A 15039-nucleotide genomic window follows, 5' to 3' on the forward strand; every position below is an offset into this window, starting at 1 on the left:
TAAAATTTTTTTTTTTTTTTAGAACTTCATGTCATCCATTTGCAATAGTCTTTTTGAAGCATTGTTTCCTGGCTCTTCCTACCCAACTAGATTTTCAGCTTTAACCATTTTAGGCTCAATAGCTGAAGTTTTTCCTGTGCCAGAAGGTAAGTGTTCAGTCGTGTTTGGGGAAAGTGTTTTCTTGCAAAGTATACTGTGTCAACATTTTGCTTTACTTGAAGCTTCAGGTTTATTGTCTTTTGTTTAGATTCTTATGGGAGGTGTTAGTCTTGTTAAGTGGCTTCCCTGGTGGCTCAGTGGTAAAGAATCTGCCAGCCAATGCAGGAGATGCAGATTTGATCCGTGGGTTGAAAAGAACCCCTGGAGAAGGAACCTGCTCCAATATTCTTGCCTGGGAAATCCCATGGACAGAGGAGCCTGGTGGGTTATAGTCCACAGGGTCGCAAAAGGATCAGACACGACTTAGCAACTAAACAACAAGTCTCATTATATAATTCTTATTTGGAGATAATTCAGTTTGCCAGTAAAGGGCATATGGGAGAGAAACTTTTTAGTGATTGTTATTTGCAGACCTGAAACTGCAGTTTTCATGGATCATGCTTATTATGAGAAGAGTTGCTAACGTCATCCCACTAATTTATGTGTTGCTGTTTTAGGATAGTGCCCAATCTGTTCTCTTAAGTTTAAGCAATTAAAATAATAATAGTTTCTTTTATGTATAACATTCCTCAGTGAGTCTCTGTGGTTAAAATGTGGTTCCCCTTATATGCTATCTGTTTCATTAATCTCAATCTGGTTTCGAAAACTCAATATAAGGATGTCATTTCCACGCATTCTGATTTAATTGTACCTTTTGTTTCTCCTACTGTGAAGTACTCAAGAAGATGAATATTTAACTTCCCTCTTCGAGTTGTTTCATTTTCATTTTGATAAGAAATGATTCTTATTATCCCCATAAATGGATGTATATGTGTTTTAATGATGATTTCTTGTTTGTGCTCAGCCTTCCTTGACTGTAGACAAACAGGAAAATGTCCTGCTCTTTTGGAGGGAATGGCCAAAGGACCATACACTATAGATGGATTTTTTTTTTCTGTTTAAATTTTTAGGCAAAGTGTTATTTGGCAGGGAGACAGTTATTTGCTGTTAATATAGCTTGCTTCATTTGAAGAAAACCCATTTCTTTTAAATTTTTGTTTTAAAAAAGTTGGAATTAACAGCAAAGTTTCAAAAATAGTTCAGCCATGTACTCTCTGCTGCTGCTGCTAAGTCACTTCAGTCCTGTCCAACTCTGTGCGACCCCATAGATGGCAGCCCACCAGGCTCTGCCGTCCCTGGGATTCTTCAGGCAACAACACCGGAGTGGGTTGCCATTTCCTTCTCCGATGCATGAAAGTGAAAAGTGAAAGTGAAGTCGCTCAGTCATGTCTGACCCTCAGCGACCCCATGGACTGCTGCAGCCTTCCAAGCTCTTCCGTCCATGGGATTTTCCAGGCAAGAGTACTGTAGTGGGGTGCCATTGCCTTCTCCGATGTACTCTCTACTTAGATTCATAATTTGCTATTTTGTCAAATTTGCTTTACCTCACTGTTCTTTAAATTGTCTAACTATAACACAATGATCAAATTCCAGAATTAATGTTGATATGATGCTGTTATCTAATATATAGTTCTTATTCAGATTGTACCGGTAGTCCTAATAAGTGGCTTTTTATAGAAAAATTTTTTCCCCCACAATCCAGGAACTAATCCAAAATCACACAATGCAATTCATTGTTGTGCTCTTTCAGTTTGGAAATGTTCTTATTTCATGACATTAACATTTTGGAAGAATGTATTTCGGTTTGGGCTGTTTTATTGTTTTCTTATGACCTGATTCAGGTTGTGCATTTTTGGCAGGAAAATGCATAGGTGATGTAGTGTGTTTCTCAAGGCATGATAACAGGAGATGCATGATGTTGGTTTGTCCCATTATTCATGGTAATAAATTTGATCTCTTGATTAAGCTAAGTGTAGTAGACCGAAAAATGACCTCCAAAAGAGACCCACACCAAATCCGTAGAATTCATGAGAATGTGAACCTTACTTAGAAAAGGGATTTTTGTAGATACGATTAAAGATCTTAAATTGACATAATCTTGGATTATCTGGATGGGCTTTAATGCCATTGCAAGTGGTATTGTAAGAGAGAGGCAGAGGGGAATGTGACAAAAAGAAAAGGAGTCATTGTGACGGTGGAGGTAGACACGGGAGTGCTGGGGCTGTAAGCTGGGGAATGCGGGCAGCCGCCAGAAACTGGAAGAGACAGGGAATAAATTCTCCCTTAGATTCTTGAGAGTGATCACGGCCCTGTAGACACCTTGATTTTAGACTTCTGGCTCCCAGAACTGTGAGAAAATAGATTTCTGTGGCTTTAAGCCACCAAGGTCATGGTGATTTGTTATGACATCCACAGTAAATAAAGTCAGGAGTACCCATTAGTTTATGGAATTTCAGTGGTGCTACAACTGAATTTAGAAATGAAGTTTTACCTGAGAATGATTGATTATCCATTCACCAAAAAGTTTTCTGTACATCTACTGTATGTATAGTTATACCTAGATATATGGGAAATATCTAAGGCTGAATTATACTGCTAGTTTTTCAATTGAGAGAATAGTTGAACATGTTCAAATGTACTTTGAAAGTGAAAAACCTGTGTCATCTTCATAATAAATGAGTCACATATAGTTAGACAGTGACTGATAGCACAGTAATGGTGTCAAACAGCTAAGAGGTAATGCCAGTAGAGCAAACCATACTGTACCCGCTAACTGTAAAGGAGGCTAAAGAAACATGATGGGGGGCTTCCCTGCTGGTCCAGGGGTTAAGAGTTCACCTTCGCATGTAAAGGACAAGGGTTTGATCCCCAGTTGGGGAACTAAGATCCCATATGCCCAAGGGCAACTAAGCCTGCATACTGCAACAAAGATCCAATATAACCAAATAAATACATATTTTCAAAAAAGAAAGAAAAGAAGCATGACTGAAAAACACAGGATTGAAAATGTAAATTCATTCTTCATCTTTATCTCAAAAATATTAATGTAGGTTTTTGTATCATTTTATAGAAAGATTATGATTTGAGATTAGTTAAAATTGTTTTTGCCTTTCCTCAAGTGTGTCCTGGTTCAAGAAGAATAAGTCACATGCACCCTTCTCATTTGAAATAAAATGTCACTGTATTCATGGTGAAAAATTGGATTCCACAATTAGATTAAAAGGGTTTGTTCAACACGTATTTATTTAGTGCCAAGGATATGCAGTGTACAAAGCAGAGTTCTTCCCATTTTTGACCTTTGACTTTAGTGAAGGTAGACAGACGGTAATTCAATGAATAATACATAGAATTTCAGATGGAGATAAGTAGTAGGAAAAAAAATGTTTCAAGAAGAAAAGGGCAGGGAAATAGAGGGTATCTGGAGGTTGGGAGTAATAGTCATTTCATACAGTGGTATCAGAGAAGGCTTCCAGTTTGAGCAGAGCTGTTAAACAATCAATGAATCAAAGAAGAAATCATGAGGGCAATTAGAAATACTCTGAGAGGAAGAAAAAATATAACTTACCAAAACTAATAGGATGAAGCAAAAGCAGTGGTAATCAGGAGATTTATAACCTATAAATACCTACATTAGGAAAGAAAAAAAGATCTCAAATCAATTAACTTTATACCTCATCGTATTAGAAAAAGAAGAGCATACTTAACTCACATCTACAGAAGGATGGAGGTAATAGAGATTAGAACAGAGATAAATGAAATAGAGAATAGAAAAACAATACAGAATCAATGAAACCAAAAGTTGGTCTTTTTGATAAAGATCAACAAAATTGACAAAGTTTTAATTTTACTAAGAGTAAAAAATGATGTAAACCACTAAAATCAGAAATAAAAGTAGAGACATTTCTATGACCTTATAGAAATAAAGAAGATTATAAGACAATGTTGCAAACAGTTATATTGTGTTTCTAATAAATTAGATAACCTATATGAAGTAGACAAGTTTCTAGAAACATACAAATTGGTAACTCAAAAAGTAGACAACTTGCACAGACCTGTAAAAAATAGAGATGGAGTCAAAAGCTTCTTAAAAGTGGAGGACTGGCTTCATTGGTGTATTCTACTAAACATTTAAAGAAGAATTAATGCCATTCCTTCTCAAACATTAAAAAAATTGGAGAGGAGGGAAATAGTTTCCTAACTCATTCTATGAAGCCAGTATCCTCTGGTACCAGTGATACCACAAGAAAACTACAGCATCTTTTACGAATATACATACAAAAAGTCTAAAGAAAATGCTGGAAAACCAAATCTAACAGCATATTAAAAATATTATATACTATGACTATGTAAGTGGAATTTATCCCTGAAATGCAAAGGTGTTTCTCAATGTAAGACAATAAATGTAATATACCACATTAGAACAAAGAAAAATAAAAAACTCACGATAATCTCAGTGCAGAAAAAGTATTGACAAAATTGCACACCCTTTTAGATAAACACTCAGCAAACTAGGAATAGAAGAGAACTTCCTTGGCGTGATAAAGGACGTTAAGAAAACCCCATAGCTAACACTGTTTTCAACGGTGAAAGACCAAAAGCTCCTCCCCTAAGTTCAGGAAGAAGACACAGATGCCCCTTTTCACTGCTGCTGAACATTCAGCATTCAACATTTTACCAGAAGTTTTAGCCAGAGGAATTAGGCAAAAAAAAAAAAAAAAAGAAAGAAATGAGATGTCTAAATTGGGAAAGAAGAGGCAGATTTGAGCAGAGGTGTGATTGAAGTGACAACAACTTCCCTTGCGTGACCTATGAATTTCACAGGGTTGGACTAAGTTGTGAGTTAAGATTAAATAAACTCACATGCTGATTTCTATTGAGCAACATTGAGCATTCTTCTTATTAAGCCTAGAAATATTTTCAATTATTTTGAGGGATTAATTTGTTAAATTAACCCCTGGGCTTCCCTTGTGGTTCAGCTGGTAAAGAATCCGCCTGCAATGCACGAGACCTGAGTTCAATCCCTGGGTTGGGAAGATCCCGTGGAGAAGGGAAAGGCTACCTACTCCAGTATTCTGGCCAGGAGACACAACCGAGCGACTTTCATTTCACTTCACTTCAGTTTGTTACATGCTCTTCACATCCTACTATGAAATCTTCCCACAGGTTTAATCTTAATCTTAAAATTAAATGGATTTGGTGACCACGATCATTCTTTAGTGGTAGTTTTTCTTCTTATTTCCTGATTAACTGGCCAGAATTCATCTTTTCTTTGAGAAGAGTTTTTAGGAAAATTAGTTCTTGATTTCTTGTACCTTCAAAAATATTTAGATTGCTGCTGGAATCAAGATTGCCAGGAGAAATATCAATAACCTCAGATATGCAGATGACACCACCCTTATGGCAGAAAGTGAAGAGGAACTAAAAAGCCTCTTGATGAAAGTGAAAGAGGAGAGTGAAAAAGTTGGCTTAAAGCTCAACATTCAGAAAACAAAGACCATGGCATCTGGTCCCATCACTTCATGGGAAATAGATGGGGAAACAGTGTCAGACTTTATTTTTTGGGGCTCCAAAATCACCACAGATGGTGATTGCAGCCATGAAATTAAAAGATGCTTACTCCTTGGAAGGAAAGTTATGACCAACCTAGATAGCATATTGAAAAGCAGAGACATTACTTTGCCAACAAAGGTCCATCTAGTCAAGGCCGTTTTTCCAGTGGTCATGTATGGATGTGAGAGTTGGACTGTGGAGAAAGCTGAGCACTGAAGAATTGATGCTTTTGAACTGTGGTGTTGAAGAAGACTCTTGAGAGTCCCTTGGACTGCAGAGAGATCCAACCAGTCCATCCTAAAGGAGATCAGTCCTGGATGTTCATCGGAAGAACTGATGTTGAAGCTGAAACTCCAATACTTTGGCCACCTCATGTGAAGAGTTGACTCGTTGGAAAAGATCCTGATGCTGGGAGGGATTGGGGGCAGGAGGAGAAGGGGACGACAGAGGATGAGATGGCTGGATGGCATCACCAACTTGATGCACATGAGTTTGCGTGAACTCCAGGAGTTGGTGATGGACAGGGAGGCCTGGAGTGCTCCGATTCATGGGGTCACAAAGAGTCGGACACAATTGAGCGGCTGAACTGAACTGAACTGATACTTGATACTGGAATAGGATTTTGATATGTAGATTTTCATTACTCCTCTTTTCCCTGAGGATTTGGTTAGCATTGCTCCACTGTCTTCTGTCACTACACACGCCTGTGGCAAAGAATGAAGTCAGCCTGGTTTTTTTCTCACTTTGTAGATGAATTGAACTTTTTACCTGAATGGCAAAAAGATTCTTTCTTTATTGTTGATGCCCAGGAATGCTATTAAGATATGTCATTATATTGATTATTCTGTGTCTGTTCACCTAAAGCATGGTAGGACTTTGGATTCTAGGATAAGAAGGCTTGAAGGGTTTTTTAAAAAGATGGATTCTTAAATTATTTGTGCTTGGTTAGTTGAAAAATAACTTAGTTATCTTTTATATAATATATAACTTTTTGAAAGAGAATAAAATAGGTTTAAACAAATTTTAAAAAATATTTATTTCCTTTTGTTTGTCCCTGGGTACTTTTTTGATTTCCTCTTTTATTTCCTGAGTGAGCCATTGGTCGTTTAGAATCATATTGTTTAGCCTCCATGTGTTTGAATTTTGCAGGTTTTTTCTAATAGTTGATTTCTAGCCTCATAATATTATGGTCAGAAAAGATGCTTGATACAATTTCAGTTTTCTGAAATTTACTGAGGCTTGCTTTACGGTCCAGCATATGATTTATCCTGGAGAATGTTCCCTGTACACTTGAAAAAAATGTGTATTCTGCTTCTAAAATGTGTATTCTGCTTCTTTTAGATAGAATGCTCTTTAAATAACAGTTAAGAACATCTGGTCTAATGTGTCATTTAAAGCCTGTGTTTCCTTACTGATTTTCTGTCTGGATGGTCTGCTATTGATGTAAGTGGGATGTTAAAGTCTTCCATTGTTGTTACTGTCAGTTTCTCCTTCTATGTTAACATTTGCCTTATATAACAAGGTGCTCCTATATTGGGTGCATATATATTTGTACGGAGAAGGCAATGGCACCCCACTCCAGTACTCTTGCCTGAAAAATCCCATGGATGGAGGAGCCTGATAGGCTGCAGTCCATGGGGTCGCTAAGAGTCAGACATGACTGAGCGACTTCACTTTCACTTTTCACTTTCATGCATTGGAGAAGGAAATGGCAACCCACTCCAGTGTTCTTGCCTGGAGAATCCCAGGGATGGTGGAGCTTGGTGGGCTGCCATCTATGGGGTCGCACAGAGTTGGACACGACTGAAGTGACTTAGCAGCAGCAGCAGCATATATTTACAATTGTTAAATCTCCTTCTTGAATTGACCCTTTGATCATTATATAGTGTCATTCTTTGTCTCTTTTAACAGTCTATATTTTAAAGTCTATTTGTCTGGTCCTAGTATTGCTGCTCAGTCTTTCTTTTGGTTTCCATTTGCATGGAATACCTTTTTCTGTCCCCTCATTTTCAGTCTTTATGTGTCTCTGGATCTGTACGAGTCTCTTGTAGGCAGCATATATATGGGTTCTGTTTTTGTATCCATTCTGCCACTTTATGTCTTTTGGTTGAAGCATTTAGATGAAGGTAATTATCAGTATGTCTGTTCGTTTTGTCATTTTATTAATTGTTTTGGATTTGTTTTTGTAGGTCTTTTCTCCCCCTTTTGTTTTTATGATAAAACTTTGAATAAAAACACTTCAGAAAGTAGGCAGAGAGGGAGCATGTCTCAACATAATACAGGCCACATATGACAAGTGCACAGCTAACATCATACTCAGTGGTGAAATGCATAAAGCATTCCCTCTGAGATCAGAAACAAGAGAAGGATGTCCACTCTCACCACTTTTATTCAACATAGTTTTGGAAATCCTAGCCATGGCAGTCAGAAAAAGAAAAAGAAGTAAAAAGAATCGAAATAGGAAAAGAACTAAGACTGTCACTATTTGCAGATGATATGATGTTACACATAGAAAATCCTAAAGATGCTACCTGAAAACTACTAGAAGTCATTAATGAATTTGGTAAACCTGCTGGGTACAAAATTAATGTAGAGAAATGTGTTGCATTTCTATACACTAATAATGAAATATCAGAAAGAGAAATTACAGAAACAGTCCCGTATATCATTGCATCAAAAGGAATGAAATACCTGGGAATAAACCTATCTAAGTAAGCCAAAGACCTGTACTCTGAAAACTGTGTAAGACACGATGAAAGAAACTGAAGATGTTACAAACTAATGGAAAGATACACCATGTTCTTGGATTGGAAGAATCAATATTGTTGGAATGACCATACTACCCTACAGATTTAATGGAATCCCTATCAAATTACCAATGGCATTTTTCACAGTACTGGAACAAAAATTTTCAAATTTGAATGAAAACATGTAAGACCCCCCAATAGCCAAAGCAATCTTGATGAAGAATAACACTCCCTGACATCAGACTACTACAAAGTTAGTCGTTAAAACAATGTGGTACTGTCAAAAAAACAGACATATAGATCAATGGAGCAGAATAAAAAGAAGTAAACCCATGCACTTACAGTCAGTTAATTTACAACAGAGGAAGCAAGGGTATATGTTGGAGAAAAGACATTCTCTTTAATACGTGGTGCAGGGAAAATTGGGACAGCTACATGTAAACATATAAAACTAGAACGTTGTCTAACGCCATATACAAAAATCAACTCAAAATTGATTAAAGACCTAAACGTAAGACTGGATATTGTAAAACTCTTAGAGGCAAACAGAGGCAGAACACTCTTTGACATAAATTGCAGCAGTATTTTATGGCTCCGTCTCCTGAGTAATGGAAATAAAAACAAATAAACAAATGGGACCTAATTAAACTTGAAAACTTTTGCAAGGCAAAGGAAATCATAAACAAAATGAAAAGATAGCCTTTAGACTGGGAGAAAAGATCTGCAAATAATGCTACAGACAAAGGATTAATTTTCAAGATACACGAACAGCTCATACTTTATTTTTTATCTTTTGCTCATACTCTTAATATAAAAAAAAACCTCAATTAAAATGGACAGAAGACTTAGATAGATGTTTCTTCAAAGGAGAAATACAGATGGCCATCTGACATGAAAAGTTGCTCAGTATCGCTAATTACTAGAGAAACACGAATCAGAACTACAATGAGTGGGAATTCCGTGGCTGTCCAGTGGTTAGGACTCTGTGCTTCCATTGCAGCAGGCCTGGGTTTGATCCCTGGTTGGGGAATTAAGATTCCACAGGCTCATGGCATGTGGTGCAGCCAAAAAAAAAACAAAACCTACAATGAAGTATCACCTTTCACCAGTCAGAATGTCCATCATTGAGAAAGTCTACAAATAATGAATGCTGGAGAGAGTATGGAAAAAAGGAACCCTCCTATATTGTTGGTGGGAATGTGAATTGGTGCAGCCACCATGGAGAACAGTATGCTGTTGCTGCTGCTTAGTTGCTTCAGTCTTGTCCAACTCTTTGTGATTCCATGGACTGTAGTCCGCCAGGCTCCTCTGTCCATGCCATTCTCCAGGCAAGAATACTGGAGTGGGTTGCCATGCCCTCCTCTAGAGGATTTCCCGATCCAGGGATTAAACCCGGGTCACCTGCATTGCACGGCTTCCCTCATAGCTCATTTGGTAAAGAATCCACCTGCAATGCAGGAGACCCCGGTTCAATTCCTCGGTTGGGAAGCTCTCCTGGAGAAGGGAAAGGCTACCCACTCCAGTACCCTGGCCTAGAGAATTCTAGGCATGTTTACTCCATGGAGTTGCAAAGAGTCAGACACGACTGAGCAACTTTCACTTTTTGCACGCAGATTCTTTACTGCTGAACCACCAGGGAAGCCCAGAGAACAGTAAGAAGTTCCTTAAAAAACTAAAAACAGAATTACCATATGATCCTGCAATTCCCATTGCTGGGCATATATCTGAAAAGATGAAAACTTTAATTCAAAAAGATACATGCATGTTCACAGCAGCACTGTTTACAGTAGTAAGATATGGAAACAGCCCAAATGCCCATCAACGAAGGAATAAAAATGATGTGTATACATACACACACTCACACACACACACAGAGTGGAATACTACTCAGCCATCAGAAAGAATGTCATTTGCACCAGCATGGATGGACCTAGGCGTTATCGTATTAAGTGAAGTCAGGCAGAGAAAGACAAGTGTATGATATGACTTACATGTGGAATTCTTCAAAAATGATACAAATGGATTTATTTACAAAACAGACTCATAGACATAGAAAGCAAACTTATGGTTACCAAAGGGGCTCATGGGGTGGGGGGGGGGAGGTAAATTACTAGTTTGGGATTAACATATACACACACTATTATATATCAAATAGATCACCAACAAGGACCTTCTGTGTAGCACGTATCTTTTAATAACCTATAATGGAAAATAATCTAAAACAAGTGTGTAGGTGACAATCACTTTGGTGCACACCTGAAACTAGCAGAACATTGTAAATGAACTATTCTTCAATTTTTAAAAATGGTTATTTAAAAAATATGTCTTCTCTGTTTGTAGAATTGTAATACTTATTATTTTATCATTTTTCTAAATTACTAGAAATATTTCTTATGCTATTGTGAGTGAAGTATAAGTGAGTTCTTTTTATACTAATTTTCTGTTAATTTGGCTAAATAACTTTAAAATGTTGATTTCCTTTTCTTACTGTTCACTTAAAAAAAATTTTTTTTTTAATTTTTAGGTAGAGTCCAAACAGTGTATCAGCTGAGTCATGATATTGATGTTGGTCGTTTCCAAACACTAATGGAATGTTTAACTGGCACTTTTGAAGAAGTGAAAATTTTAGCATTTGATCTTCTGATGAAGTTACCAAAAACATTTGTACAATTTCAGGTATTTGGACTTTTCTTCTGTAAGTGTAAATGTGATGTATGCATGAAAAATTTCTGTCTTAGCAGCAGATAAAGCAGTCTGTGGATTGTCCAGGTTCTTTGCTTCTGCCTTCTTGCATCTTCTGTTTCAGTTATTACTACCTCTCCAGATGCAGGTGGTGGGATGGCAAAGGTATGGATGGGTAGTGGGGCTGGAGGAAATGTTGTAAGAGAAAGAAAATCCAAATCAGTGAGCTTTGCTTTTTTAAAAACTTGTTTTGATAACAAGGGAAGTGTAGGAAGCAGTAGGTTTTATTGTTTACAAGATTATCGATAGATTTCAGTAAACTGTGGTCTCCCCAGTTCCCCTGGACCTGTTAATATTCGATCAAAACACATCACTTACAGTAACTTGATTTTTTTTTGAGATAATCTCTCTGCTTTGTGGACTGGGACGTGCCTGTAAGTGAGGTAGAGAACATGTTTCTGATGTTCCAATAAGCAATAGCTAAACTGAGACTGAAACTCAGAGTACTTGAGGTTAACAACAGTTCTCTCCCTGGGCATTCTACCCCAACCCCCACGCTTTGCCTCATGCCTTGCTCGTCCTACCTCGGGGTGAAAATCAAAGATGGGCTCAGGAATGAAGGCACAGCTTGGGAATGGGTCTTCAGGGGGACCCCATAGCCCAGGTATTTGACTCTACCTTTGAGACCTAATCTTGGGCAGTGAAGTCGCCATTAGCGGTGGGGTGCCTGGCTCTAGAGCTTTACTGTGGCTCCTGTGGGAGCTCTATAGAGGCCACGGGAGCCTTCAGGGGTAGCAGCTGAGCCATCATCTGGGCTCCAGCTATTAGGCTCTTGTAGATGCAGTGGGAGTCTGTAGGAGCTCGTGTCAGAGAGCCCGGGGGGTTTCCACTGCTTTTGGAGGACATTGCAAAACCTCAGACATCTCTTCTGATTTGGCTTCAAATTGAGAGTTGCTCTGTAGTGTCTGCTTGTCCTGGCAGTCTTTCAGGGGCCTTGATGAACAGAAGCTTCTTCAATGCTTAGGCTGCTCATTTTTGTACTTTATGAGTTTTTAAAGAAGATGCTTTCTCTTTCTCTTTCTCTCCTTCTACCAACCCTTGCCTCTTACCTTTCATCACACTGTAGCTTTGTATCATATATATAACTGTGCCTCAGTCTTAACTATTTTCAGAGTATCTGGAGTGGGGAAAGGTATATATTATTGTACCTATGTGAAATACCTGGTTCTCACATGAACTGTGTAACTATTTTGATAAACATGTGCATGGTATAGAGACACAAACTATAGAATTTAGAAACTTAGGACATATGGCTTGCTCTAGGATTCTGGTGGTTATATATTTGGTCTGGCTTGTGTATTAGTAAACTGGTCCTAAGAATAGGCATTTGAGACTTTAAAATATTAATTACACATTATACTTTCAAAGTCTTTGAGTAGAACCTATGTAGTATATAATTAACGTTTTAATATAGTTAACTTGAAAACATTGTTTGAATGCTGGCCTAATCTCTCTAAGGACCTGTATATTCGTATTTTGATGGCATGCATATCTTTCAAATATATGACTTTACTACTCACCTAGTCTCTTGCACTTCTTTCTTTTGGAGCTACATATCCAAGGTCTTTTTGTTGTGTTTTGACTGTCCTGAAATGAAAGAACAAAGGTGCTGTTTTAAATTCCAAAGGCTATTTATTTTGTTTCTTACTAATTGGCTAGTTAGGCAGTTTAGGGACTTACTGTCAGTTACAAAAAATGATTTAGATGCCTGATTGATTTATTTCTAATGTTTATTTAGATTTGAGCTTCTGACCAGTGTCTTTCAGTTTTTTAGGTCATAAAAAATTAAGCATGAAACAGCAAAGAATTTAAGTAAAAGTAAGCTATATTTGAATCTATTACCTGATGTTTGAAGACATTATTAAATATTGATATATCTATGATCGAATTCAAAATTACATTTATGATTTTTTCCCTTATATTAAACAGTTATGAGATAATTTTATTAGATTGAATATTATTGAGCAACAAAACCCTGAGTGGTGAAACAAACAACTTGTTAACCGTGGAGCTGGGACTGGGATCCATGTCTCTGTCCTCAGCCCCGTGCCCTTCCATGCGCTATTACAGTGACCTGCCCTTTGTCCTGTCTTCTTGAGGACAGGCTGTGTGAGTGGATATTTAGATGAGACACAGCTGTGGGAGCTGATGCAGAGTTTCTGAGGTTGATCTTATCACTTTGCTTTTCACACATACATGTGGAGCTTTGCCAGGAACAGCCTGATGAGTTTGTATTTTCATTGTTGTTCAGTTGCTAAGTCGTATCTGACTCTTTGCAACCCCATGAACTGCAGCCTGCCAAGCTTTCCTGTCTTTCCCTATCTCCCAGAGTTTGCTTAAACTCATGTCCATTGAGTCGGTGATGCCATCCAACCATCTCATCCTCTGTTGCCCTCTTCTCCTCCTTCCCGTCTTTTCCAGCATCAAGTCTTTTCCAATGAGTCAGCTCTTCCTATCAGGTGTTCAAAGTATTGGCGCTTCAGCTCAGCATCAGTCCTTCCAATAAATATTCAAGGTTGATTTTCTTTAGGGTTGACTGGTTTGATGTCCCTGCAGCCCAAGGGATTCTCAAGAGTCTTCTCTAGCACCACAATTCAAAAATATCAGTTCTTTGCCACTCAGCCTTCATGTGTATGTGTGTTTTTCTCCATTGAACTAGCTCTATAGGAATCAGCTGGGGAGAAGAGCAGGAGGTTGATGCCCAGTAAAATAAACCTTTCTTGCCATGTAAAAGAACTTGGGCTATACAGAAATAATGACGATGATCTGGTTATGGTCATAGCAGAATTTCTACAGGAAAAGTATACTTTTGCTGAAGAAAAAGTTTTTCTTTTTGAATTTCCCAACTGAAATTACTTTCAAGACTTTTATCACTAGAACTGATTAAAGTGAAGTTGCTCAGTTGTGTCCGACTCTTTGCGACCCATGGACTGTAGCCTACCAGGATCCTCCATCCATTGGATTTTCCAGGCAAGAATACTGGAGTGGGTTGCCATTTCCTTCTCCAGGAGATCTTCCCGACCCAGGGATTGAACCCAGGTCTCCCGCATTTGTAGGCAGACGCTTTACTGTCTGAGCTACCAGGGAAGATCTCTAGAAGTGATTAATAATCATTTAATTAATAAAAACGTCAGCCTGTCTTCAGGGAATTAGCGTTCATATTGAGTTACAGTTGTGTGGCAAGCTCTGTCTTTAAATATGTGTTTTTCCTTCAAATTAAAGAAATGTTTCAGCGACAATGACTGAGTCTCTGCTTTATCCTAGGGTTCAGTGAAACTGCAAGGCTTATTCCAAGCAGCTCTGGAGCTTAGTACCAGCACCAAACCGTATGACTGTGTAACAGCTTCCTACCTACTGAACTTCTTAATCTGGCAGAATGCTTTGCCGTCATCACTGTCTGCTTACTTAAAAACTCAGCGGGTTGCATGTGGAGATGGAGATAAGTCTGCTGCTGTGGTAGAAAGTAACACATTAATAGGTTCGTATTGAGGAAATGACCTTTTGCTTTTCCTTATCAAAACCAGTATCTTACTCTCTCACTGTTCATATGGTTAGGATATCTAATGGTTAAACACTTACTCTGTGGTTTTTTCTTTTACTTAAGAGTTTACCAGCTTAATAGTTTACCAGCATATAAGTATATCATGGATTTCTCCTTTGCACATAAATAGTTTATTCAACTATATTATTTCTAAACAGAGGATTCATGTTAAATAAGTACATATGAAAATGTACATTACTAGAGCTTTTATATAAATAAGACTTTGCTTTGTTTACCAAAAATGTACTTTTTTCTGTGCAGAAATTTTACTATGACTATAGCCAGATCAGGCTTCTCTTATGGCTCAGTTGGTAAAGAATCCGCCTGCAATGTGGGAGACCTGGGTTTGATCCCTGGGTTGGGAAGATCCCCTGGAGAAGGGAAAAGCTACCCACTCCAGTATTCTGGCCTGGAAAATTC

At 38.0% G+C, this 15039-nt stretch overlaps 1 protein-coding gene across 1 annotated transcript in view; it reads left to right on the forward strand.

Moving 5' to 3' along the window:
* The window catches only part of THADA (thyroid adenoma associated), a 333765-nt gene that overhangs the window by 27068 nt on the left and 291658 nt on the right, over positions 1 to 15039 (forward strand). The window contains exons 15-17 of the mRNA XM_010842320.1: positions 23 to 146; positions 10861 to 11012; positions 14343 to 14556. Of these exons, the coding sequence (XP_010840622.1) occupies positions 23 to 146; positions 10861 to 11012; positions 14343 to 14556 (490 nt within the window). The remainder of the gene's footprint in view (positions 1 to 22; positions 147 to 10860; positions 11013 to 14342; positions 14557 to 15039) is intronic.

Source organism: Bison bison, unplaced genomic scaffold, assembly GCF_000754665.1.
Source record: "Bison bison bison isolate TAMUID 2011002044 unplaced genomic scaffold, Bison_UMD1.0 scf7180017864177, whole genome shotgun sequence".
NCBI lineage: Eukaryota > Metazoa > Chordata > Mammalia > Artiodactyla > Bovidae > Bison > Bison bison.